Genomic DNA, 27,971 nt, shown 5'->3' with positions numbered 1-27,971 from the left:
GAAGGTTTTGGACAACTTGATAACTTAACCATTTGAGTGGCAAAATGATAAATTTTTATATATTTTATACAGGTCGCCGTGTTGTAATGGATATGGCGTCCACCTAGCGACTGTAAGAGTGTTCTTTAGATCTCCCCCAAAGACACCAAGTACTGGTTCTAGGCCCAGGAAACAGACTCGAGATGGTTTCAATAAGCCTGAGGCTTTCCATGCAATCAAGCTAAAATAAATAGGTTTAAACTAAAATGATATATTTTTGAAAATTAAGCAGCACATATTTGAACTTGACCTCAATATCATCTAGACACAACTTCTGACCAAATTTGGTGAAAATCGGATGAAAACTACTTTAATTAGAGAGCGGACACCATCCTTAATGCTTGAAATGCACTAAGTGACCTTGTTTTTGACCCGGCATGACCCTGACCTAGATATCATTTAGACACAACTTCTGACAAATTTGGTGAAGATTGGATGTAAAGTACTTCAATTAGAGAGCAGACACCATGCATAATCCTTGAAATGCACTAAGTGACCCCGTGACCTAGTTTTTGACCCGGCATGACCCATATTCGAACTTGACCTAGATATTGTCTAAATACAACTTCTGACCAAGTTTGGTGAAGATCGGCTGAAAACTACTTCAATTAGAGAGCGGACACCATGCTAAATCCTTGAAATGAACTAAGTGACGTTGTGACCTAGTTTTTGACCAGGCATGACCCATATTCGAACTTGACTTAGATATTGTCTACATACAACCTCTGACCAAGTTTGGTGAAGATCGGATAAAACTATTTGAATTAGAGAGCGGACACTGCTGTGGACGCTGCTGCTGCCCGCCCGCTCGCCAAGGATGAAACTATCATACTTCTCGTTTTGAAAAAAGGGCGTATAAAGACATCAAGCGTATTGACTGACACATATGTGATATTTGCAATAGTCAAAATAAATAACAGTTATAAAATAAAACAAAAGGGACATGATGGCACTTAAGTGCTCACCTTAGATCACAGAAACCAAGTGTTGAAGGCTTGATCTGGTGATCTAGTTTTTGACCTCATTTGACTCAATTTCAAACTCATCCAAGATATCATTGAAACAAATATTCAGTGTTTGTTTTATGGGGATTATTTATTTGGCCTCTTAGTATTTCACTGGGTAAATATATATAATTCTAAACACATGATTCACAATGGACTGTTGTGCTTAGGAGAGCCAAAAATGTTGCCGTGATTTCCCGTTTGTTAATCACCATTTTAAGGAAACATTGTACTTGGAAAGTAAAATGTCAAATTTAGTATTACATTTGGCAAATTTATAACAAATACAATAGTAAAAGAGGTATTGTTTTAACAATTTGTTTGCAAGGCTAAGGTAACAATAAAATCCGTAACCTCAGGAACAAGTCCTAGCATATTGAACTAATTGTGAACAAGGGCTGTTTGTAAAACATGCATGCCCCCCATATGGGCTGTCAGTTGTAGTGGCAGCCATTGTGTGAATACGTTTTTTGTCACTGCGACCTTGACCTTTGACCTAGTGACCTGAAAATCAATACGGGTCATCTGCCAGTCATGATCAATGTACCTATGAAGTTTCATGATCCTACGCGTAAGCATTCTTGAGTTATCATCCGGAAACCATTTTACTGTTTCGAATCACTGTGACCTTGGCCTTTGACCTAGTGACCTGAAAATCAATAGGAGTCATCTGCCAGTCAATATCAATGTACCTATGAAGTTTCATGATCCTAGGCATAAGCATTTTGAGTTATCATCCATAAACCATTTTACTGTTTCGAGTCACTGTGACCTTGACCTTTGACCTAGTGACCTGAAAATCAAAAGGGGTCATCTGCCAGTCATAATCAATGTACCTATGAAGTTTCATGATCCTAGGCAGGTTGTTTTTTTGCCCACTTATATAGCCGAAATTCGGCTTTATTCCCAATCGCAAAAAGTATACTTTTTTCTTAACCAAATTTTTAATTTTCTAAGTATAAAAAGGGCACATAATTCTGTCAAAATGCATGCCAGAGTTATCTAACTTTGCCTGCCCAGTCCCCTCATGATAGTAAGTAAGTGTACCAAGTTTGAATGCAATAGCTTTGATACTGTATGAGAAAGGAGGACCTAAACACAAAACTTAACCGGACGCTGACGCCAAGGTGATGACAATAGCTCATAATTTTTTTTCAAATGACCTTGACCTTTGACCTAGTGACCTGAAAATCAATAGGGGTCATCTGCGTGTCATGATCAATGTACCTATGAAGTTTCATGATCCTAGGCATAAGTGTTCTTGAGTTATCATCCGGAATCCATTTTACTATTTCGGGTCACTGTGACCTTGACCTTTGACCTAGTGACCTGAAAATCAATAGGGGTCCTCCGCGAGTCATAATCAATGTACCTATGAAGATTCATGATCCTAGGCATAAGCGTTCTTGAGTTATCATTCGGAAACCATTTTACTATTTCAGGTCATCGTGACCTTGACCTTTGACCTAGTGACCTCAAAATCAATAGGGGTCATCTGCGAGTCATGATCAATGTACCTTTGAAGTTTCATGATCCTAAGGCTAAGCGTTCTTGAGTCATCATCCGGAAACCATCTGGTGGACGGACATACGGACAGACATGTGCAAAACAATATACCCCCTCTTCTTCGAAGGGGGGCATAAAAAGCTATAATTGTACTTAGGGTTGTTGAAATCTCACATGACACTGTGGATGGTCCACTTACAAGTTGCCAGAAAAACTCATTAATGTGGGTTTTCAAAATGAAAATACAGTTTTTACTTTGGATACATTCTATAATTTGCCATATGAGCAACTGAATATGTTATTGATACTGATAACCAGGCTAGATAAGGAGGAATAGTATAAAAATTCTTGAATAGCCACCTAATATCAAGTAATTATGAACAACAAACCTTTAAATAATTAAAAACCTTTTAGATACTATTCCTTTTTTTTAAATTTCACAACTTTTATATTTCTTGGATTACAAAACCGCCGACCCTAATTTTTGGAAAATGGGGAAAAAAAAATATCGTAAAATCGTCTTTTTAAAATATTTTATTTCCGACCGCACTGAAAAAGGAGCAAAACGAGAAAAAAAACAATCCGGTTTGAGTACGGTTGCGATTAAATTCAAGCAAGTACAAACTGATCGGGATAAAGGTGCGCAGTGCGTTCTTCTCCCATTAAAACGAAAAACTACGCATCATTGTCGTAATTCGATGCGCTCCATTACGCAATGCGATTCCCGTTGCATAAATCTAATATAAGATAAACTTCTCGTACACAAATTATTTGTTTGCTCTTATGAGATTGTTCATGAAAAAATCGAGGTAGATCGATCTCTGTGTCGTCCCGGTAATGTTTGTTAAAGTTGATGTTGTCATGAAAACTCGTTGATTTACAACGCAAAACATCTTATTTGAACTGACACGAATTAATTTAATCATATTTTTCAACTTCTATTTTGCTTTATTTTGATAATTTAATCCAAAGTTTAATGTAAGCAAGTTTTTTTATTCTGGAATTGTAAACAAAGAGTCAGTTAAAGTCTTCCGGAAATTTGCAGTCTGTGTGAATTGACAGTTTGATGTCATCAAAGGGAAGCCGCTTTCTGTCTGAAGCAATAAAGCGACAACAAAATTGGCTTTCTTTGTCTAGCAATCAACATGCCAAACCAATTGTGTGTTTGTTCCTCAATGGCAATCGCCCAATTAAAGAATAATACGTGCATAGCACCACCTTATAATCTTTTGGAGAGAACGGAGGTGGAGTTGGACAGTTAATTGAGCAAGTGTTTTACGCAAGTTGAGTTCCGATTTGCCAAAATTACTTGGCCCTAAGCATTGACTCTACGAATACATTTATCAATGATTTTCTGAGATATTCCGATTAGTTCCGATTTACAAACTTTCTGTACAACTCCTAACTATGGCGGACGCCCGTGTTTACATAATTACTTTACACATATATCGTAAATAATGGCAGTGTTTTATTGGATTATTTATACTAATTATCAAATTGCATGGTAATACTTTTTTATCTACTATAATATCGGGTTTGTTTAATATAATTAAAATGTTAAACAATATAGCTGCGTCACAGACTTAAAATAAATTTGATGGGGTCATAAATTTACTGATGCTGATTATTGTCTGATAAATTTTTACCCGAAATAAATCTTGAGAAGTGCCCATTCATTTTTGCAAAGTGCCCATTGTTTATTTCATCTTTGGGGCAGTAATCCCATAAGAGAAAAAAATATCCGGATCTCTCATAATATTGGACATCGTGCTCGATTATCAAAACGCATATAATGTAAACCAGTCGGATATTGCAAATGGCCGCTTTAAGTGCACACTTTGAATATGGCTTTAAAAAAAAAATCCTGGTGTCATAGGGTTTCTTTCTTTTTTTTCTATTAAATGATTTTTGTTTCGACCGCCCGATGGACCCTTTTCCAAAAAAAAAAAGTGTAAACCAATAAATAAAAAAGTTGTGGCCTTACATGTATGATTGCACAGTGATTAAATTTTGGTTTTGCTTTTTCTAAGTGTTGAAGTGTAATGTATTTTATTATGATGCACAATGTTTTAGTTGTTCTGTTAATACATATACAATCATAATATGTCATGTTTGGATAATTTAAATAAAATGTATAGGCACTTTTCAAATGAGCATGCAATTATTGCAATCCTTTTTAAAACCTATTTGGCTATGAAAGATGATGAAGTATATTTACATTATTTATCGTATTTGTCGAGTCTTTGGCCATGATTATAAAATGGAAAACGTTTATAGTATGTATACAGAATATTTATACGCAAAGAATTAGGTTATCACAGTTATAAAATACCATGTTGGCATAAGCTTATGCTGGTAATATTATACATATTTGTCGTGTTCTGAGAAAACTGGGCTTAATTCATGTGCGTAAAGTGTCATCCCAGGCAGAATGCACAGGCTAATCAGGGACGACACTTTCCGCCTAAACTTTATTATCGGTAAGGAGGGACTTCCTTGAAACTAAAAATACCATTAAAGCGGAAAGTGTCGTCCCTGATTAACCTGTGCGGACTGCACAGGCTAATCTGGGACAACACTTTACGCACATGAATTAAGCCCAGTTTTCTCAGAACAAGACACATATATTCTTTATTGTATTTTCCTTAACATCTCTAAAACTACGGAACTTATATATCTAAAACGCAGCATATAGTAATTATGTTAAGAGGGAGTTTGGTGTGTTAATACCCAAACATAAGGGCATAAATTGTGCTTGAAGCTTGGATAACTTGGTAGAAAAATTTCACATTTATGACAAAAAATCATCCAGGAAACATTAGGCATGCAATTTTGGCATCCCTGTATAATGTATCCCTGCAAATTAAGAATTGCTATCAATTTGTGATATGATCTGCAATTTATGTATCTTATATATCAATAAAGGTACCATAAAAACATTTTTTTCAATTTTTTTGAAATTTCATTTAAGTTTTAGCACTATTCGGTCAAATCATGCGTGAAACTAATATGCGTGACACTCTTTGAAGTCCATATCTGTGGTAAATATTAAGAAAGCGATACAATTTTTTTGTACAAACTATACAGTAAGGAAACACCTGGTAATTAGCTCATCAATAATATTTTATGGGGGGGTTGGCCAAAAAAGCTCACCTGTATTATTCCTATCAGCGGTTTATATTGAGTCCGAGTTTCAGAGCAGCTGTCAAAAGCTCATAACTCATTCATCAATTGTAACCCAACACAAAACGCTCAGACATTTGCTGACCAATTATTTTTATAATATATACTTCTTGCTTTTACATTTTCTGGTTTTGTGTATGTATTTTGCATTTTCTGCATGTATTAAGTGTTTGTATTACGACTTTGGTTTCGTTTTAATGTACCTATGAAATTGTTTTGTCCAATTATATATAAAATTAAATATTTTACATTATTTTACATTTTTATATATTAATTTCCATCAGCCCTTGTAAAACATTCAAGCCAAAATTATTAAGAATAAGGAACATGGTCGACCGTCAATGTTCACTTGTATATCAGTGATCGAATGTCTGGGGTGAACGTTTTCCTGGATTCAAAACAGACGGGTGAGCTTTTGTCGAGGACTCTAGAAAACGATACGCTTTTGTCCAGGGTAGTAAAAGCATAGATGAGCTTTTGTCCACCCTCATCAAATTTTAGCAATGAGTTTATCTACTGGTGAGCTTTAACCAGAAAACTTTTTCTCCGACACTTGTATAATGGATCGAGCTATAAATTCATTACAAATTATGGGGCAACATTCATGGGGCTATACACCATGAGATAAATATAAAGGGCAACCCCCGACCGACAGATTGTTAATTACGCAGAAACTCAAAATTTGAATAGAAGCCGGCCGTATGCACTCCTGGACAATTACCCTCCCAAAATATAAAGCACAGGCTGTTATCTGCTTTCCTAAACTAATGCGCACACGGACATATGCCGCCTAGCTAATTTGGGGACCGGACACACACCTTCCTAACAATAAGCTTGTCTTTCCATAATTAATGTTGTCACATATGGAACAAATATACAATAAACAAGAGATTGCCAAGCAATATTGTCCCCTACCGTTGAAACTCCACCATTGTCAGATTATTTAAAAAATATATATATTTGTTGCCAAAGCAACCATCTATCCATTTTTCAAGTTTCATAAAAAATATAAAGAACTTTTAAAGTTATCGCAGGATCCAGAAAAGTGTGACGGACATACTGACAGACAGACAGACTGACAGAGCGAAAACCATAAGTCCCCTCCAGTTTCACTGGTAGGAGACAATAAAAGTGTTATAGAGTGTATTAACAAACTGGGTTATTTTTTTCGCTGTAATTCTGAGGAAACATTTAACAATGGTTGTTCATGAACTTTTCCTACCAACTTAAAACTAGCCAACTGGCCTAGGCAAAAACTTAATGATCAATTCTGAAAACATTGTACATAAATTAAGTAACATGAAAACTATAATATATTCAAGGTCAGCCCAAATTAAGAGTCTAAAAATAATAATATTGCAACAAATATGAGGCCCCCATTAACATAAAGAATGCCAATCTGTAGAGTAATTATCATAATACTTACTTGGTGACATATGTGTCTTCAAATCCCTGTTCCATTACCCACATTTTCAATGCTATTTCATGGCGAAGGCTTTCCACAGACTCCAAGAACTGTGACGCTTTTTTAAACTGTGTTTGAAACGCTGGTTTAAAATGCACCAGGTCATCTAAACTGTAAATTTCTGCAATAAAAATGAAATGCAAGTTGCATAGATGTAAAGTGTCCACAATATCGATTTAAGTTCTATCAGCACTCAGGAAGCATGTTTGAGATCACCCTTAAGATTTGTTCTACTGAGACTGTTTATTTTATTTCTTTGTCATTCAGTTGTCTATTGTGACTTTTAGAAGATAGAACTCTTCTCACAAAAAAGTTGAAACCAATTGAAATGAAAAAAATCCCAAATTTTAATTGATAACAGTGTTGCTGTTGTTTTAATCAAATTTGGGGACATCATAGCAAGCAAAAGACAAAAAGTTCTTATAGGGCATGAGGTCCAGTAATTTTTTAATTTACAGGACCTCACCAGATTTGACCAGAACTTGTTCTTCTCTTAGCAAACAAGATCAAATACATTTTATTGTGTTTATTTCTATAATCATGACATTCAAAATGTTTAACAAGTAAAAATACAGTAAATGGCTTTTCCACCAAGCCGGTAAAGGATTATTTAAACATTAATAAGAATAGTAAGCTTTAATAAAGAAAATTAACGCTCGATGTTTAATGTCATCCACGCATTTGTAATCGGTAAAACTTAAATTCTTTCGCATCATATGTTCACAAGGTCAAGGAGCAGGCAAACGACGTTTGGTTCCTCGCTTTGGCTAGAAAGCATCACAAAGATTGAAAGCAATAAATGTCATTTCAACGGAATAAAGACCATACCCCATATGGCCCAGATGTGCGGACAATATGGACCAGGTTTGCGCACTATAAGGCCTAGATTTGCGGACCATACGGACCACATGGATTTACGTCATGTAGATAACTTTAATACATGAAATACCACATGCATGTACATAGAATGCTGTGCATACTATGATACTATGCATCTGTTAAAAAAATAAAATAACGGGTAACGAAACATTTGTGTTCATGATTATTTCGATAAAGTTATTCATATTCTCAGATTTGAAACTCATTTTAATTTTGTCATCAATTATTTATTTAAGCAGTAGGTATCACACAACTTTGGCAAGCATGCACTTTCACGGATAAAATCTATTTTAATAAAATTGGACAACTGCGGGTTCCTTATAGATCGATGGTCATTGAACAGACACAGACAAACCTGTTGTTGAACGAAGAGTCAGGAAGTGATGATGTTATGGACGCTGTGGAAACATATCACCCAATGTGATTGTCATTTGTTTCTATATATAGAGAGATGTGTACAAGTGTGTTGCTGAATTAGTGCTGTAGATTGTATGGAGACATGTGTGAATGGTTGATGGTAAAGGTATATAATCTGTTTGCTTACTTGTATATAATAAATGCTTGTTCTTGTACCTTTGTTTGTATATAGATCACTCTAATTTTTTGTAAATGTATAATTTTACAAATATTTTATATCGTTTTTTTGTTTGTTTGCATGTCATATCCTTCTTCTTGTAAATTCGTTTGCCCACATCTCTTGAAATTGTTGAAAAATAATACAAGAATTTACAATTTTATCAATATTTGCCTCATTTTACGATAAAATAAAAGAACAATTGCTGTTTATTGCAACTTAATTATTTTTATTAAATATATTTTCACAATCTTGAATGAACATAAAATACTAATTGATTGAGACATGATCTGTATGGTACACCAATGTTCAAATTTAAACAAGTACGTATGTTGTCATCAATGTCATAACAGCAACTTCAATATTTTATAAAATTTATTAATAAAAAATTGAAGGAAGTGGAACACAAAATGAATATTAATTCAGACATGGTCCGCTAATCTGGGCCTCGTGGTCCACGAATCTGGGCCGCACATCAGTGAAAACAGGCCGTATAGTCGGCGAATTTGGCCATATGGTCCCTAATTCATTTCAACAACAAAAATGTTTGCAGATGTCATGAAACTTGCGCAGGATTTGATTGGTTCTGAGAGTTCTGAGCTTGTTATGTTACTAGCACATATAAGAAGTTCGCTTGCAGGCCCATAGCCAGGGTTTTGAAAAGGGGGGGGGGGGCTGCACATTTTTGCATTCAACGATTGTTATTGAGGCAGAGCAACGAAGTGGCGATGGGGTTATGTGTGGGAAGGGTAGTTCCTCCTGCAATCGGGGGCTTTGGAGGTCCTCCCCCTAGACAATTTTGAAAATGAAACGTAAACTCCTGCTTTCTGGTCACTTTTTAGCTGTATTAAGAGACTGAAGTTATAGAGCACTTTATATGAAATTCCACTTTCATTGACCATACTCTGTGACTGATCGACATGAATATGATATAAAATACATGTTTTCCCCACCACGTTTTTCAATAACCACCTTTTCGATCAGTCACGGAAATACATCATTTTATACCAGTTTAACAAACATTAGTATGCACGCACACACTTTGTTTACATATGCAACAACAAATTTATAGAATGTAAAATCAACAATAAGAATGGTATAAATTATCATTTTTTATTGGAATCTTGGTATCTTGATAAAATTGGTGTGTTTTACCATATCAACATTCTTCCATTCATAAATCGAACAAATTAAATGGAAATACTTGACTTTTATTTTCAAAACAATTGTTTGTCTGCTACTATTGATAGTACCAGAGGCCTTGCATTGCTCTAAACGTGCTAATAGTGTATTGTACAACAAACACTGATTAACAAAACTGGGTCTTCTCTAATATGTATCGATACTAAAAAGAAAAAAAAATCGTATCCCTGGTTACTTTTTAAAAACTATTTTTAACAAATGAGTTATATTTTTCTTAACGAATTTCAGAAACACATAACACTTTAGGCTTCATTAAGACCCTATATCCACAAACTACTAGCCCTATGGCTTCAATGTCCTTAACAATGTATACCAGGACGTTGAAGAAAAAATATGTACTTTTTTGCCCATGATATGCTCAAGATTCGTCACAGTTGATGAAAATTAAACGTTAACGTCCATCTGATCATAATGTTATAACGTTTAAAATTCATTACAACAACTGTAAGTGTTTAAGAATAGGACATTCTTAGTGTCCAGTTTGACATAATTAAAACATTGTGGAAAGTTATGTATGTGGAATAGAACAGATGCCATTAAGTGTTGGTAAACTACAAAAGAAAGCTTCATTGCTTAGTAACAATGATTTGTATTCTTGTCATTCAACAAAATTTTTTATCATGACTGGAGCATAGCTGATATTTTTTGTTGGAATACCCTTGCAGGTATCCGAAAATGGTTGTACGGGATATAACAAGAAGACAACTCAGTCTGTCGAAAATGCTGTGCACAATGTGTTCTTGTTATAAATCATGGTATAATGCGAAGTTATTAACCAGTGACTCATTAGTCTTCGGCAATAGTCATTTAGTATCAAATATCTATAAATAAGTATCAATTTAATATGGATTAGAGTGCCAGGGTAATAATTTTGTATTATACGGAAAACAAATATCTATTTGTAACAAAGATTCAAATTCCGTTTTGCGGGGACCAGCTTCTAAGATCTTCTCAAATTTTGCTGTCACAACTTCTGTTGATTTCAACAATTCTACGGTTAAAACATGTAAATAAAAATCACACTCTTGGAAATGACTTAATCAAGATATTAATTATATGGTGACCTGTCGGTTGCATATTGAATACAACATTATTTAAAAACTTAAAGTGATATTATGGGCATGTTTCACCGTTGAATTGAGCTGAAAAGAATTAACAGGTCAAAAGAGTAAGTTAAAATGTTCTTACGTGACTCACCCAGTCCTCTAAGCTGAAACGATCCGTAAAACAAAATAGTGTCTTTGTGTCGTATGAATGAATCTGCACTAAAACTAAATTTAGGTTCACATCGTACATGCATGATCAGTTGTCAAACGAAAGTACAGATGATATTCAAATGCTTTATTGTTTTCTTTCCAGGATCTTGTATTAGTATGTTGATGCTGCATTAACAAATATAAGTGTATATGAAGTGAAAACATCAAAATAAACAACGGTTGCGATAGACACCTATAAACTGCTAGATGCCCAAAATATCACTTTAAATACGAAGACTCACTTGGTTCCTGGAAAAAAACGTTTTTGCGTCAAATAAAGTTGGGTGCAACATTAGTACAATTTTTTACTTTTCCAAAATCATTGGGTGCGAACGCACCCAACGCACCCCCCCTGGCTACGGGTATGGCTTGACTGGTTGGTAAAAAACACATCTATTTCATCATTTCACAATCTATTAAAGTAAAATAAACCTGTTACAGTTGATATTTTGGAAAAAAAATAATTTGTTTCTAATTTAACAAAGTTTTACATATTGGTTATTTTCCGACATGAAGATCACCTGTTTTGGGAATAAGTTATATCAGATCCAAGCAAATTTTATTAAGTGAAACAGAAATTTAGAAGTCTGGTGTCTTTTTCATGATGAGGTTATAGGGACCCATTCCCCATGGAAAAAAGTGTTGTTCTTTTCTCAAATTGGTCCTCAAATTACACAATTGAAAGCTTCAATAAAACTGATAGGGCTATCGCATTTCTAGGAATAAATTTCATTTTGGGATAAAATGTTTAATTACACAAATGTTTGAGTGGGTCATCAGCTGCCCATATTGGGCTACTGTAATAGAGAATTAAAAAAATGGTCAAACATTGAATTCTTTAACAGGTCCGTCAGGGCGGGTCCGTCCTCAAAACATTGTGACTTATTCTTAAGAATTATTGAAAACTTGAGTGAACTTGTAATATGGGCAAAAAACTTTTTCATATACCATTTTCATACAAAAATGTACGAAATTCAGCAAGGTCATTTCTATTGATCCAATCTGAGAACTGTCTGTCAGTAGTGGCAGCACTTCTTTCTGATTGAATGATCACAATGGAGACACATATTACAACTATAATTATTCCTGTCCCAGCAATTCGTCTGGTGCTGTCATTTCCATCCATATCGGATTAAATGCTTATGCCATATATTTAAAAATTATTAAATCATCTCTTAAAATAAATTGTAAACATTGGTTTATTATGAAAACACTAAGGTAAACAGGATCATCTTGGTTATTGAAAAGCTTTTGAAATAGGAGAAGAAAATGCAAACGTCTGGGAAGAGAAGATTAAACTCACTCATTTAATGCTCATTAAAAAAGAAAATATCAATTAGTCAAGAATTATCATAGAAGTAACCACTCAAATAATACTGCATCGACAATACACAAGTGTAATAATACAATAATATATTGGTAAGCATAATGTAAAGCGGGAACGAAAACATAAACAAGTTTATCACACAAATTCGCGCTGTTTCATTCTAGAATCTAATTTCTTATACTTTTAGTCAGTCTGTCTATTTGGATTTAAAGGGGCCTTTTCACAGATTTTGGCATGTTTTGAAGTTTGTCATTAAATGCTTTATATTGATAAATGTAAACATGAAATTTTAAAAGCTCCAGTAAAAAATCAAATATAAAATTTAAACAAGGAAAAAAAAGTAGCCCGCGGCAGGGCTCGAACCAGTGACCTCCGGAAACCTGAAGTAAAAACGCATTAGCCAACTGAGCTATCCTGCCAAGCATACATAATACGCGTATTTTATACGTTATATAAGCAATCTTCGTAGTTTTACAAATTTAAACGACAACAACAGAACTCTCCAAATTATTCAATCGTTTCGCGTTGCAACGCTTTATAATTTTTAGGTTTTTTAAATCGTCAAAAGAAGCATATAATGGCTATATTAGACCATGGCAAATGTTCAGTAATACTGTTTCCTCACAAATATAACAAAACCGAAAATTTGCGAATCTGAAACAACTTTTTTCAATTTACCAAACCGTGAAAAGATCCCTTTAAATGCAATTGTAAGATGAATGTTTAACTCAAACATACATAACCGTGGCAATATTCCGTTGTTACACTAAAGGTAATGTGCAATCAATTTGAATGATTTTGTTTAAGTTGTATGTGAAACACTCCAAAGGATGTTGGCTTATTCGGCCTAGAGTTCATTTGACCTCAACCTGTTTGTCAACAAACTTGGAGGCACTGGTAAAGGCTTACCTGCTTGCCTTACCATTACACCTAATTCAAACCCCTAGATAGCAAGGCCAAATAAAGCCCAAAATAAAGCCCAGGTATAACAGGAAAATTGCCTTCTCTGAATGTCAAAGCGTAAAAATACGTTGTCCTCTGATCAAAAGGTGATTGGTCTCTATTTGTGACTGAGGTATAACTCAGTTTTTTTTGGCAGTGTTTCTGTATTTCTGTGAAAAATGTTCAGTTGATTTGTCTGTCTGATTTTCATTATCAGCTACTGGTAGTATGAAAGACCAGCAGTCTGATGAAGTTGTCAATGCAGTTATTGGGGACAGATTGGCTTGTGATGGTTACTTAGCAACACTGAGATTCATTGGTGATGTGCCACCTACAAAAGGTATATTAAAAGATCTAATTGCTTCAAGTGCATATATTTGTGCACAATCGATTTTTTGCATTATTGAAGATTAAAGTGAACAGTTTGGTTTCATGAGTAACATTTAGAAATGAAAACTTACATAAATCTTCATGACATGAAATAGGTAGTGCAGCAAAGGACGTCCTGCAGCAAACATGAATGTATCTGATTTTATGAAAACACGGTCTGGTAAATTTCCTTCAGTTTGATGTCAATCTAAATGAAGAAAACATAATAATGGAGTTAACTTTCCAAACTTATTCATGTTTCTTATTGTTAATATATTTTTAAAGAAAATATAATGGCCAAAGATGTAGTGTGAACAGCAATTGTTTTGTTGGTGTTGTTTTTCAGGTGTTTGGCTAGGTGTAGAATGGGATGAGCCAGATCGAGGTAAACACAATGGCACTCACGAGGGACATACTTACTACACTACAAGGTTTGACATGCACCGTGTTATAGACACCTGACCCTTGCATGCATGGGTATAAATTCCAAAATAAATAAAATAGGAATAAAAAATGACTGCAAAATTTGCACGGGATGCAATGCATTGCGTTATGTACATTTCTGTTTTTACAAATGAAGTGTACAAGTGTAATCAATATGCTCTAGTTCAAGGCATATATAATGAGTGCTTGTAAATATAGCAGATCTGAAGTGTATTTAGTGTTCAACTTTAGGGATAGATCTGGAGGGGAAAAATCAGGGTGCTGCGCCCTGCTCCTTTTTGGTAACCTCCCTCCTCCTCTTGTCTGTGTGGACATATGTTGGAATTTTATTGTTTTTTATACAAGTATATTGTTGCAAATATTAAAATGAATGTACTACTCGTGTACATCCCTATAATACTGATTGAACTTAAAAACTAACTGCCTAGATTTATTTAAATACATGTATAAGGAATAGTCACAGGGCAGCACCCTGTACATGTACCTTTGGAGATCCTTAATGTGTCAATTTCAATAATAAAAGGTATAATTAAAGGGATCTTTTCACGGTTTGGTAAATTGACAAAATTTAAAAAGTTGTTTCCGATTCGCAAATTTTCGGTTTAGTTATGATATTTAGGAAGAAACAGTATTACTGAACATTTGCCATGGTCTAATATAGCCATTATATGCATCTTTTGACGTTTTAAAAACCTAAAAATTATTGAATAATTTGGAGAGTTTTGTTATTGTCGTTTAAATTTGTGAAACTACGAAGATTGCTTATATAACATATAAAATACGCATCTTATGTATGCTTGGCAGGATAGCTCAGTTGGCTAATGCGTTTTTACTTCAGGATTCCGGGGGTCACTGGTTCGAGCACTGCTGCGGGCTACTTTTTTTTCCTTTTTTAAATTTTATTTTTGATTTTTTACTGGAGCTTTTAAAATTTAATGTTTACATTTATCAATATAAAGCATTTAATGACAAATTTCAAAACATGCCAAAATCTGTGAAAAGGCCCCTTTAATAGTGTGGATTTGAAGTATATGCTTGAGCGGTGCTTCGATCAGAATCAAAATTGTAGAGTGTAATTATTTAAACAGAAACCAAGTGTTGTGTTGATTTTTTCTTGGGCTGTACATTTAAACAATTTACACTGTTTAATACCTGTACATAGAAATTGTTTACAAAAAAGAAATTTAGCTTGCAAGTACTGGTAATTTAAATAAAACTAAGATATCTCAATTTCATGCCATATATTGTTATACTGTATGGAGCACTTTTACTTTGAGGCATACCATTTTGTTTTATAATTACAGGCATATGGTGATAAAATTATGTAAATGACCTTATACTTTGCATTATATGATATTGCCATGGTTTAAAAAAACTTATATATTACTTGGTTAATTATTTGCTTTATATTTACTGTGTACATGATCTGCAAATAAATGACTCATAATCCTTTTTACAGACACCCAAAATCAGGCTCGTTTATACGGCCTAAGAAAGCAAACTTTGGTGTCTCGTTCATGAGTGCGGTCCATGATCGTTACGGGAAGATTGAGGATGAGAATGCAGGCGTGATAACTGATGAACTGTTTGTGTTGGGGCCCAATCAACAGACTGTGGTTGAGATGGTGGGGGCGAGAAAAGTGAATGACCAACAGAGGTAGCATACTATGCTTAAAGTGTGAAGTCCACACAGGCTTATCAGGGACGACACTTTCCACTTAAAATGGATTTATGCCAGAAAGATACTTTCTTTAAATGAAAAAAAATTAAAGCAAAAAGTGTCTTCCCTTATCAGTCTGTGCATACTGCAAAGGTTATTCTTGGACGACACGTTATTAACACGCATTAAGCCCCATTTTTGCAGAGGGAGGCATAAATGTATCATTGGTAAACTTGCCCTGATGCATGTGTGGAAAGGGTCATGGCAGGTCAGCTGGTGCAGCGTTAATCCAGAATGAGACTTTAATCATATTTAAAAAATGTACCATCATACACTCAGATGCATCAATGCCTAACCCTGCCATTCTTTATTTATATAGTAATGTGAAACACAAATGGTGTTGATTTTTACATTGTTTATTTGAATATTCTGATGGCATATAAATTAAAGAGGTGTTAATGGAAAAATGTAACTATGATTAAATATTTAAGTTTATATAATTCATTAGTAGACCAGTACACTATCTTGAGTAAAGTGAACTAGTTTACTTCAACAAATGTGGTCATGTAATCATGAATTTGGGAACAATTTTATGTGTCGTTTTTTCTCCCAAATTTGTAGCAAACTTGAGGACCTTAAGGAGGTTGCACTTCGAGGGATGCTGGTCAACGGCACACTGCCCACTGACGACCTTTCTGCACTGGTTCCCTCTATTGTTGACCTTGACCTGTCACAGAACCTTATGATGTCATGGGGACAGGTGGCAGAAATAGTCAAGCAGTTAAAAAAGCTGAAGTCGTTGAATGTTAGGTAATTATAATTGCTGCAACCAGTTTTGTTTCTTTTTAGATGACCTGTGCTCACAAAGCAAAGGTGAGCTTTTGGGTATCACCTTTTGTTTGTTATATACCAACAGTAGTGCATGAACTTTTATTCAGTCAACATCTCCTCCCTAACTGCCGGGCAGATTTTCATGAAACTTAACAGAAATAATCCTTGGATGATCCTCTGTTAAAGTCTTTTCAAATCATGCACAAACTATAAGTGTCACATGTCACCATGACATTTAATTGTGTAACATGGTTAAAAAGACACACCCCACATTTTAATCTTAAGCCGATTTAAAAAAAATCACAATTATAGAAATGCTGTGTTAGAAGTGCGATTTAGTGCAAATAAAAGGTACCGTAAGTTTCTCATAAGAAAGAAAATAATCAATATAAAGGTGGTACATGTTAAAATACAGTAGAGAATGCTAACATGTGACAAAATTAATGGTACATGTTTTTATTTGATAAGTGCATGTTTATAATGCATTTACTGATTTGATGACAAATTCATCATTTTCATTTTGCTTTTAATATAATTAATATAAGTATACTTTGAGATCTATAATTTCTCAAATCCAGAAGTTTGAATCTATAAATCTCTTGTTCTTTTATTTCCAGTGAAAATAAACTCCTGATGCCAGAGCAAACTTCGAGTCTTGTGGACAGTTTCTCCCACATTAAAGTGCTCTTCCTCAACAGAATGGATTTAACGTGGAAGGAGGTGAGTCACTTACAATCATACCCCTTGAAACAAATTACAATGCATAATGTATAGATGAATTAACCACAGGTGTCTGTTTTTCTGTATTTCTGTCTGTTTGTCTGACCATAGATCAAACCAGATCCAACAAGATTCTCCTATGTTTTCTTAATGTGCAACAGTCAAACTTTATTGCATTTTTCCTTTATTATTATATGAAGTTCCTAATGAAAAACAAATCATCCTATGTTTGAAATTGCAAAAGTTATGAAACTTTTCTACTTAGAACTCTTGCAACTTGATTTAACACTTGCATGAATGGTTCCCTCACAATATGAAGTTGTGCATGTATAATTTTGATGGTGATGTCCCTTTTTCAACTAAGAATTTCACTAACATGTCTTTCCAAACAATGTATCATGCATCATGTATGGAAATTCTGTCAAACTCAATATTCTCCCATTTCAGGTGTTGTGTTGCTCAGAAATGTTCACTAAACTTGAGCAGATCCATGCCTGTTTCAACAAAATAACAGAATTGTCTCCCTTGGAGAATCACCTAGGCAACATCAGACTGGTTAACCTGGAGTCCAACTGCCTGACAGACTGGTCACAGTTATTCTGTCTGGGAAGTCTTCCACTGTAAGAGTATGGTCTATATTTAAAGTTCGTCTCGTAATGTTTTCATGTGGAAGTTTTTATGGGCTTGGCATCTTTTGATGTGGGATACATATTGATTGGTCTTTTCTGTCTGTTCATTTGTTTGTTTGTCTGTTTGTTAGAATGACATTAACCCAAAATGACCTGCTTTGTATAAAATCAATAATACTTCATACAAAGCTTCGATACTTGTTGAGATGTTGTTTATGAACACTTTCAACACACATCTTCTGTAGCTCTTTTTGACCCTGACATTCACCTGCTTTTGGGCTTGAGACTTATTGAGACGGTCCTAATTCTTGGAAAACCCAAAATAGTGGGTTGTGTCTGAAATCACTAATGCTTCGAACAAAGTTTTGATACTTGCATGGATGATGTCTTTGAAAACTATCAACACACTCACCTGACCCCCCGTCCCCCCCATTTAAGTACTGTGTGATTCTTGCTCAGACTTTCACTTTTTCATTAACTGAATGTGTAGATTATCTTAAAGAGACATATTGTGACTGCAACTTGTGTTTGCTGAAATATAGTCCTGTTTCCAAACATGTGGTATGGGGTCATTAGTGCCTGTGTAACATTTTTTGTTAACAAACTTTGACTGATAAAAATCAGACTATTTGTTAAAATTATTTTTTTATAGAGATTAAAGGAGAGTTTGTTTAGACTTGTGTATGTCATTATTATGTATTTAAATAAAGAGTCAAAGTAGTAAGAAATTTTACAGTGTGTTAAGATATTTGATCCTGAAGAAAAGCAATGACTCAGTTATACAGATAATACCCTGTCCATGATTTATATATGAAACATTTACAAAAATTAATGTTTTAGTATCATGATATCAGCGAAAAAAACATTATATATATGTTTAGTTTAAAATATGATATGTTTGTCATGTTGCTATATATGTTTGTATTCAAGTTACTGAAAGAACTCTTACATGGGTATTTTAACTTAATCTTTATAGAAGTAATGCAACTTACATGAAATTTAAGTGTAACGGCAAACACATATGAAGACATTTGCAAGCTCCTATTCCCTGTTACAGACTGCACACATTGATACTCAGTGAGAACAAGATATCACACATCTACTTCGACAGCAATGGTCCATCTTCCACTGACATGTTCCCTAGTTTACGGTGTCTGACAATCACCAGGAACCAGATTAGTGAGGTATATATATACATTTTTATATTTACAGTATGTGACTACAACGGTTGTGCTTGTTTTGTGTAGGTAGAAGACACCGGAGGAACAGGACTTATTTTTTTGACAGCATCATAGGGAAAACTGAAGAACATTTATTACATTTCCTAGGTATCTTAAGTCAATTATGTATCAGTTCTTTTACAATAAAATGTTCTTTAAAGTTGCTTAGAAACTAAGGTGTTTAACATATTTTAATAACTTTTTTCACTTAATAAATTTGATCTGAATTTTCTAATTTGAGTTTCAATTTCTCATTAAAGAAGACTGACCAAGATCATCATAAGGCATTTCCCGAAACATTTAATAAAAAGTCACCTTATGTACATGTCTAACAGTGGCAAAGCATCAATGAACTGAACAAGCTGGCCTGTCTGGAGGAGTTACGAATCAAGTCCAATCCACTCATGGAGTTGGCTACACCGCAGACTGTAAGGCAGCTCTTGATTGCTAGACTCCAGCATCTGAAAATGTGTAACCGCACAGAGGTACGGGTCTTATGTCTTTTCATAAATATATCTTTGAAACCATATTTTCCATAATACATTTTAAATTTGAAATAGTTTCTGAAGAAGACAGCATAAATCTCTCTCTCTCTGTCTGTCATTATGTATGTTTGTACATCTTTGCTGTATTATGATGGATTTTTAATGAACTTTACAACATGTTGCCTATTACACCATTTTCCCAATCTCAAAGGTCAAGGCACCATTTAGAGCTGAAAGGTCTAGTTTTGTCATAAACAGTTTGAACCTTACTGTCTCAACCATAACATTTCCATATTTGGATAGATTTTGAAATAAATTACTGTAAATGACCGCCGTCACAAGCTCATGTGTCACATGTAACACTTGACCCCCTCCCTCAAAGGTCAAGATCACATTTAGAGATCAAAAGATTTAATTGAATTTCCACCATAAAATACAGTTGTTTGGTGTATAGCGGACTTTAGTGAGTAACGGATAGCTTAAACGTTTTTTGCAAAATACTTTTATTTATGTTAAGATTTATAGTTTTCTATGAATTGAAAACAAAAAGCCTTTCATTGTTAAGTCGATTCATGTTTTTGTTGATGTGTGTCAATGTTTACAACTGTTTCTTTTTTCGAAAGCAAAATAAGGTCACGTTACCGGTATGTACGCACCGTTTTTGTGACTACAGGAAAAGTGCAGACGAATGGTTTCTTGAATTTTGCAGATTTTGTTAGCTAAACATAATGTTCATTGATGTAATATTTTAGTATTATGTGTCCTTTACAAAAGTAAGAATGCTCAGAAACCAGATTGATGCGTACCATATAAAATAAGCATGAAAGCTGCAACTCGGGATTTAGTGAATAACGGACATGTGGTGACCCATATTCAGGAATGTGGGGATTGTCTCAAAATAACTATAAACTCAATTGAAGTTGTCCAATACACATGTGGTTAGCATGTGGCTATGATATTAATAAGTGAAAACATCATTTTTAATGAAAAATAATCAAATTATAACGAAAAATCGATTTCTCTGAAAACATTTTTCCCTATCTAATCTATATATAGATTCAACTCAAAATGACCCGAATATAGGGTGCATCGCTTTGAACAGCCATTACTTCATCAATTGTGCAGCGATTTCCATGAACTTGGTCTTATTAAACGCAGAAATGAATTTCCTTTCTGGAAAATGTACATATATTACAATTATTTTATACAAATGCTGTGTCAAATTAAAAAAAATAACACGATACACATGAAATCCGATAAAGTCCTAAGCGATCCGGTAATGGCTGAATCAGTGTACCATGAAATTCGCGCTGTAAACAAATAATCTTTTTTGGAAATTTAAAACTGCTGGCATGTTTCAATTGGAAAGACATGTGTCTATCTAGGTTTAATGGTTTAATTACTGAATGCATGGTGTTTACGTTGAAATGAGACTCGAAGTCCTTAGCTATCCGTTATACACCAATCGACTGTAGCTTTTTTTTCATAAGTAGAGTTTTAAGACAAAAAATGAATGTTGGGGCGTCTGTATAATTATTATGGACACATTTCCTATTTTTGGTTGATAATAAGTTGTGTGTTTAAGTCTGATAATTGAAGTTTCATTGTCAGAGCAAGAGCTGATATTAATCAACAGATTTTCTGGCTGGAATAAAGATTATTCTGGAATCAGTGCTTTCTATGCATCCATTTTTCATGCTTTATCAATGCCAATTCTAGATAAGGTGTTTTGTCTAACGTCAATAATGCTTTCTACTTTAATAGATGACGTCTTTGAACACTATTTACACACCGATATTACCTTACCTCATTTTCACATGGACATTGACCTTCTTTTTGACTTAGATCATTGAATTTATACTGACAATCCTTGCTACAGGTAAATGATTGTACATGTATATTGAACTCAGCATCATGTTATGATTTCATTTGTGGTTGTATAAATCAAATATTTGTTTAAGTGGCACAGTTTAAAGGACAATCCATGAATTTCAGATGAAACATTATGTATGAATTTATCGTGTGTCACATGTATGTACTCATTGCATAATATGAAAGTAATGTCATGATTACAAATCTGTTTCTCACAGCTGTAGTGGGCAAAGTCTGCTTTACTTTCTCCATATTTGTTGCTTCATATATATAATATATGAATTTTATTATTTGTTCTTTATTGTAACATTATTATTAGGTAGAACTATACTCTGACATTTAGGTTATTAACCTATTAAAAATTTAAAAAATGTCCCCAAAACCTTTAGCCTGATTCAAATGATCAAGCTTGAGTTTAAAGATTGAGCTTGAATGAAATGATCTCAGGTTATCATCCAATGGCATTCATGGCTCATCCCGACTTACAAATCTGTTAACTTAAAATGCAAACTTCAGAAGCAAAGTGAAAATGCTATTTGCAAACAGCACAAAACCAGAACAGCCTGTGAGTAACTCGCAGTCTGTTCAGGTTTTATGCTGTTTGCTGCTCATCAGTTACCTAAAGGTTGGAAATGAAGCCTTTCAAACTTGAATTCAAATTAAACTTTCTTAGGGACTACAAATGCATAAAAATACATATCTAAGTGGTAAAGGGTTAAGTTAAAATCTAAACTTCAGACTCTCCATACTACAGGTGAGTAGTGAGGAGAGGAAGGGAGCAGAGATAGACTACTTGAAGAGGTTTGGGCCGGAATGGGTGAAAGCTGGAGGGAACCAGGACCCCAACCTGAATAAGCCTACACCAGAATTCCTACAGGAGCACCCGAGATTCAACGACCTTGTGAAAAGTAGGCATTGACGGTTACTGAATATATGGCAGATGTCTTCAGTTATGCAAGGTTTTAATTGGCTCAAAATTCTCTTAGTCAAATTTACCTTTTTGCAATAATTTTTTTTAATTAAAATATTACTGGTATGTGGGGTTTAATGAAGACTAAGTTGTTGCAAAATGAATATTTCTCTATGGATTTTTCTTTCTTTTTAAGCAATTAAATTTTACTAATTGACTAAAGTCAGATTAATTAGATAAGAATATTTTTTACAACTTAAAAGCTTCTGAGATTAAAATGTTCTTGAGAAAATAATTATGAGACCTTAAATTATCACTTTAGTTGGAAACGACTGTGTTCAAGAAAGCTTTTTGCACTGAAATATTTTCAGTGAAATTAATAATCAAATACATTTTTGAAATGTTTTGTGATGGCATGAAAATGGCAAAATTACATCTTTTTCGGCCACTTATCTTTAAAGCATAAGTGTTGTACATAATCATGTTGTCCTTGTATGTTTTTCAAGTAGAACTGCACTGGCTAATCTGGGACAATATTTTACTCACATGCATTAAGCCCTTATTTCCCAGAGAAAGGCTCCTATGATTTGTATTGCAGTCTGGGGCGCCCCCGAGGACTCTGAGATGAAACAGCAGGCCACAACTCTTAAAAGCAGCCTGCTCGGTAAAGTTTATATTCTTTTGTTTATATGAAATTGTCAGCAAGGGATGTTGGGCCGGATTTAGTTTTCCTTATTATTTATAATCTGTTTTGCAGAATAACTTTACAAAAAACTTAAGAATAATTTATTGAGCTTAACATGTTCTCTATAGTCAGTTATATGTAAAAGAAAGTAACATTTTTTTATTACATTTTAGTGTATTTTAGCGTTGTCTTTTTTGTACATATTCAAAATACAAAATATAAAATTTTAACATAGGTTTAAAATAATTTATTATTTATTACCAATAAATATATTTTTATGCCCCCCTTCGAAGAAGAGGGGGTATATTGCTTTGCTCATGTCGGTCTGTCGGTCGGTCGGTCTGTCGGTCGGTCCGTCCACCAAGTGGTTGTCAGACGATAACTCAAGAACGCTTAGGCCTAGGATCATGAAACTTCATAGGTACATTGACTCATGACTCACAGATGACCCCTATTGATTTTGAGGTCACTAGGTCAAAGGTCAAGGTCACTGTGACCCGAAATAGTAAAATGGTTTCCGGATGATAATTCAAGAACGCTTATGCCTAGGATCATGAAACTTCATAGGTAGATTGATCATGACTAGCAGATGACCCCTATTGATTTCAGGTCACTAGGTCAAAGGTCAAGGTCACGGTGACCCGAAATAGTAAAATGGTTTCCGGATGATAATTCAAGAACCCTCATGCCTAGGATCATGAAACTTGATCGGTAGATTGATCATGACTAGCAGATGACCCCTATTGATTTTCAGGTCACTAGGTCAAAGGTCAAGGTCATGGTGACCCGAAATAGTAAAATGGTTTCCGGATGATAACTCAAGAACGCTTATGCCTAGGATCATGAAACTTCATAGGTACATTGATCATGACTCGCAGATGACCCCTATTGATTTTCAGGTCACTAGGTCAAAGGTCAAGGTCACAGTGACCCGAAATAGTAAAATGGTTTCCTGATGATAACTCGGGAAAGCTTATGGCTAGGATCATGAAACTTCATAGGTACATTGATCATGACTCGCAGATGACCCCTATTGATTTTCAGGTCACTAGGTCAAAGGTCAAGGTCACAGTGACAAAAAACATATTTACAAAATGGCTGTCACTACAACTTAGAGCCCATATGGGGGGCATGCATGTTTTACAAACAGCCCTTGTTATAATTATAAATTAATTATGTTAATTAATAATATATATTTGTTCCATATAAGCTGTGAAGATCATCTGCCCAGGTTTGCCAGAGAGCCAAGCGCTGGAGAAGAAATTACCCTCAACAATGACAGTTGGAAAGTTGAAGGCCCTGATATTCAGGGTGTTCAAAATTGACTCTGAGATAAAGCTCTTCTACACAAGTCAAAAGGTATAAACGTCAGTCTTTAGTAATCAAAATGCTCTAAGCAAACTGAGAAAATTTAAGCATTTGTTGGAAAAAATTGATTTTTGAAACTTAGTCTTAAACTTTACCTAAATACATTATAAACTAATCAGATTCCTTGAGAATGTGAGCTGTAGATTTGATAAATTTAATATTAAAGAAATAGACTATTGCAATGAATTAGAAGGGGGTATACTTGATTCACCATAGACATCTGTCAGTCTGTAGCCATAAACTCGTCACACAAATTACTCTATGCAATTATTTATAACTTAATGTACGAAATTCAAACTTGCATGTGTTGGACCTTTTGAGGTGTAAAGCAAGTACAGCTTTGTTTTCAAGGCTACATGCAGCATTTTGGGCTACCGGGTAATCATCACTACTATGATAAGTTAAAAGATTGTTACCGTGCTTTCTTCAGGTACAAGGCAAGCAGTTGGAATATGAAATGGATAACGATCAACACTTTCTGTCCTACTATGCCATAGAACAAGGAGACACTATCATTGTCAAGCTGTGATAATTTAAGATATTTTTAATCATTTAATTATATAAAATCTTGTGTTATAGTGATACTGAAATAACAACTTAATAAGTGTAATTGGTTTATGTCCTGTTAAGCCATAGAACAAGGTGACATTTTAATTGTCTAGTTGTTTTGTAAGTATATAGTATAATAATTTATATAGATGTAAGTTATGGGCCTTGGACTTCGAATTTTTCTTAATAATAACTTTTTTCTAGAGGACTTTGTAACGTAATGCTTTCAGATAAATGTATTTATCTGATTTTGTGTACATGAGTCTACTTATATGACTTACAAATGAAGTGTGAGTTTGGTTCGGGGTCCATTGATTATTGGCGAAGTTATGGGCCTTTGACTTAGGAATTTTATTAAAAATAACACTTCTGGATTTTTTTCCAAAACTTTCTCAGACACTGTCCAAGTGTCATAATTTTGTGAAAAAGCAATGGACCATACTTCGTCATGATGTTTTAAACTGGAATATAGCTGCTGTGTGACTTCAAAATGCAATAGGGAGCATAGCCTTTCACAAATGCAGTTTTTGTTATTGTTTCATTGACAAAGGTCATCATTTTTTTGTTGAATAAATAAAGGTCATAAACTTCAAATATAATAACATAAGTCACTTTTCATGATTTTGCAATATGTTTTGTTTAAAGCATGTCATACAAAGCTCTGACAATCAATGCATTTCCATATTTTGTTCAACTGCGCTTGGAAATGTGTTTATACTCTTAACACAGGATTGCTTTCTTTGTTATAGCAATCTACAATATATTTAGTTAAACCGATGAAACATAAAACAGAGTCTAAATTCTGTGACGACGACTACACGAGCCAGTCTAAAGGCTAGAAATTTCGGAATCTTCACGTAGATCAATAATTAATCAATATATTTATGTGTCATAACAGCCGTACGGCTAGACAATCTCCATAGGAAAGGCTATACGAACAGAGCCGTACGGCTAGCCACTGCCTTTACAATTTGGGTTCATAAATATTTTATAAGGACAATGTGCAGAAAGTAGATTTTATGGAAAAACTTTCAACCCCATTTAAAAAATGCATACAAATCAGTTAAATATCATTAATCATGTTGATATGGTTTCACTTGATTTGTAATCCAATACAGATAAGTATATACATGCAGAACCATAAATGTCCAGAAAAGCTGAGGCAACAGAGTTATACAAGAATTATATGGGGGCATTTACCCAGGATTTTGCAAAAGCACAGGATCAAAGGCCCTTGGTTGGCAATCTGATTATTTTTGTTTAATTTCTACATAACTTCCGACTTTAAACAGGCACTAAATAGTAAGGGTTGTACATTTAAGCCATTGATATGGAAATAAACGCACATTTGTACCCCCAGATTTGGTATATCCGGCACAATTGCTATCTTACTTATTTATTAGGCTTTGTTGCACCCCTGTGCTTAAAAGCCCTTGGGAAAGGCCTGCTCTGTTACTGTTAATGTTCAAAATATGGTTTCCGGAATACTAAAATAAAGCTTAATGTAAACAAAACAGGCGATGGCATTTGCGTTAAATATTAAAATCGCCATCGATCACGAATGAAAATATGAAAAGAACGTATATTATGTTTCAAGTATACATATGAGGTAAAACGAATACAATTTGAGCAATAAATACAGTGCACGTGCTTAACAATCCATGTTTAAAATATACGAAAATTAAACTTTGCATCACAAATTCTCTATATATGCAAAAACATTAATAACTTTGTTGTGTAGAATTCACATTGAGAAACCAATAATAATGATTATAATCTAACTTCACTTATTTCAAACCTCTTAATGTGATATTATGGGCTTTTTCATGTTGAATTGAGCTGAAAAGAATTAACAGGTCATAAGAGTTAGTTAAAATGTGGTAACTGACCAATTATCTACAACTCATCTGGCTATCAGTTGTTTATACAAAATATATATTATATTCGATATTTTACATGACTCGCCCAGTCCTCTAAGCCGAAATGATCCGTAAAACAAAATTGTGGCTTTGTGTCGTATGAACGAATCTGCATGAAAACTACATTTAGACTCGCATCGTACATCGATTCATTTCTGTCGTCAGTTGTCAAAACGAATGAACGGTTCATATTCAAATGCATTATTTTTCTATTTCAGGGATATTGATTTAGAATGTTTGCTGCTTAATTAACAAATATAAGTGTATATGAAGTGAAAACGCCAAAAATAAACACGGGTTGCGATAGACACATATAAACATAGCATGTACTGTTAAGATGCCCATAATATCACTTTAAGCATATTTTTTTTAATTCCCCACGCTAGCGTTTTATAGGCTTAAAGAATATATTCTACACATTTTTGTTTACTGTGAATTGGTTCAATAATTCGCTAATCCCACCCCCGGGACGGTACCAAATAAATAAATGGAAAGCGACAAGCTTCACGATTGAACAACGGTGTTCGAATCCGTTTTGGTGTTTCTTCATTCTTAGGCCACTCCAAATTGATTTGTTGGTCTACGGATTTTTTTTTAAGTTGAAGAGGCGAGCGAATTTTTTTTTTTGAAAACAGGAAAATTCTCGAGCAAGCGAAGAGCGAAGAATAAAAAAAAATCACGTAGTAGTGGTAGTAGTAGTAATAGTAGTAGTAGTAGTAGTAGTAGTAGTAGTAGTAGTAGTAGTAGTAGTAGTAGTAGTAGTAGTAGTAGTAGTAGTAGTAGTAATAGTAGCAGCAGCAAAAGCAGCAGCAGTAGTAGTAGCAGTAGTAGTAGTAGTGTTAGAAGTAATAGTAGTAGTATTAGTAGTAATAGTAGTAGTATAAATAGTAGAAGTAGCAGTAGAAGTAGAAGTAGTAGTAGTAGTAGTAGTA

General features: G+C 34.2%; 2 protein-coding genes across 4 annotated transcripts in view; one reads left to right on the top strand and one right to left on the bottom strand.

The window, feature by feature from the left end:
* The window catches only part of LOC127870707 (apoptosis-resistant E3 ubiquitin protein ligase 1-like), a 132,970-nt gene that overhangs the window by 57,558 nt on the left and 47,441 nt on the right, over positions 1–27,971 (bottom strand). For 2 of the 3 annotated variants that reach the window (XM_052413137.1, XM_052413138.1), the window contains exon 4: positions 7,159–7,318. In XM_052413137.1, coding sequence (XP_052269097.1) covers positions 7,159–7,202 — 44 coding nt within the window. In that variant the 5' untranslated portion in view covers positions 7,203–7,318. Of the gene's footprint in view, positions 1–7,158; positions 7,319–12,057; positions 12,367–27,971 lie in introns of those variants that run through there. The other variant, XM_052413136.1, reaches the window with a different exon arrangement.
* LOC127870714 (tubulin-specific chaperone E-like) lies at positions 12,361–26,281 on the top strand. Its single transcript, XM_052413152.1, has 13 exons — positions 12,361–12,528; positions 13,596–13,718; positions 14,094–14,178; positions 15,651–15,848; positions 16,473–16,661; positions 17,300–17,402; positions 17,850–18,022; positions 19,089–19,215; positions 19,587–19,736; positions 22,363–22,516; positions 23,117–23,182; positions 24,414–24,562; positions 25,002–26,281. Exons 2-13 carry the CDS (start codon positions 13,607–13,609, stop codon positions 25,098–25,100), a joined length of 1,605 nt encoding a protein of 534 aa, XP_052269112.1. The 5' UTR covers positions 12,361–12,528; positions 13,596–13,606; the 3' UTR covers positions 25,101–26,281.

Source organism: Dreissena polymorpha, chromosome 3 (genome assembly GCF_020536995.1).
Source record: "Dreissena polymorpha isolate Duluth1 chromosome 3, UMN_Dpol_1.0, whole genome shotgun sequence".
In the NCBI taxonomy this organism is placed as follows: Eukaryota; Metazoa; Mollusca; class Bivalvia; order Myida; family Dreissenidae; genus Dreissena; species Dreissena polymorpha.
Note: the sequence above shows the minus strand (reverse complement) of the source record. Positions and strands in the feature narration are given on the sequence as shown.

What these genes read in the sequence shown, in the direction of transcription:
- LOC127870714 (XM_052413152.1), top strand. Translation starts at nt 13,607, where the DNA reads ATGAAAGACCAGCAGTCTGATGAAGTTGTCAATGCAGTTATTGGGGAC. An exon ending in AAAGTGAATGACCAACAGAG is followed by an intron (nt 15,849 to 16,472) that starts GTAGCATACTAT and finishes CCAAATTTGTAG; the next exon opens with CAAACTTGAGGACCTTAAGG. An exon ending in TCTTAAAAGCAGCCTGCTCG is followed by an intron (nt 23,183 to 24,413) that starts GTAAAGTTTATA and finishes GTTCCATATAAG; the next exon opens with CTGTGAAGATCATCTGCCCA.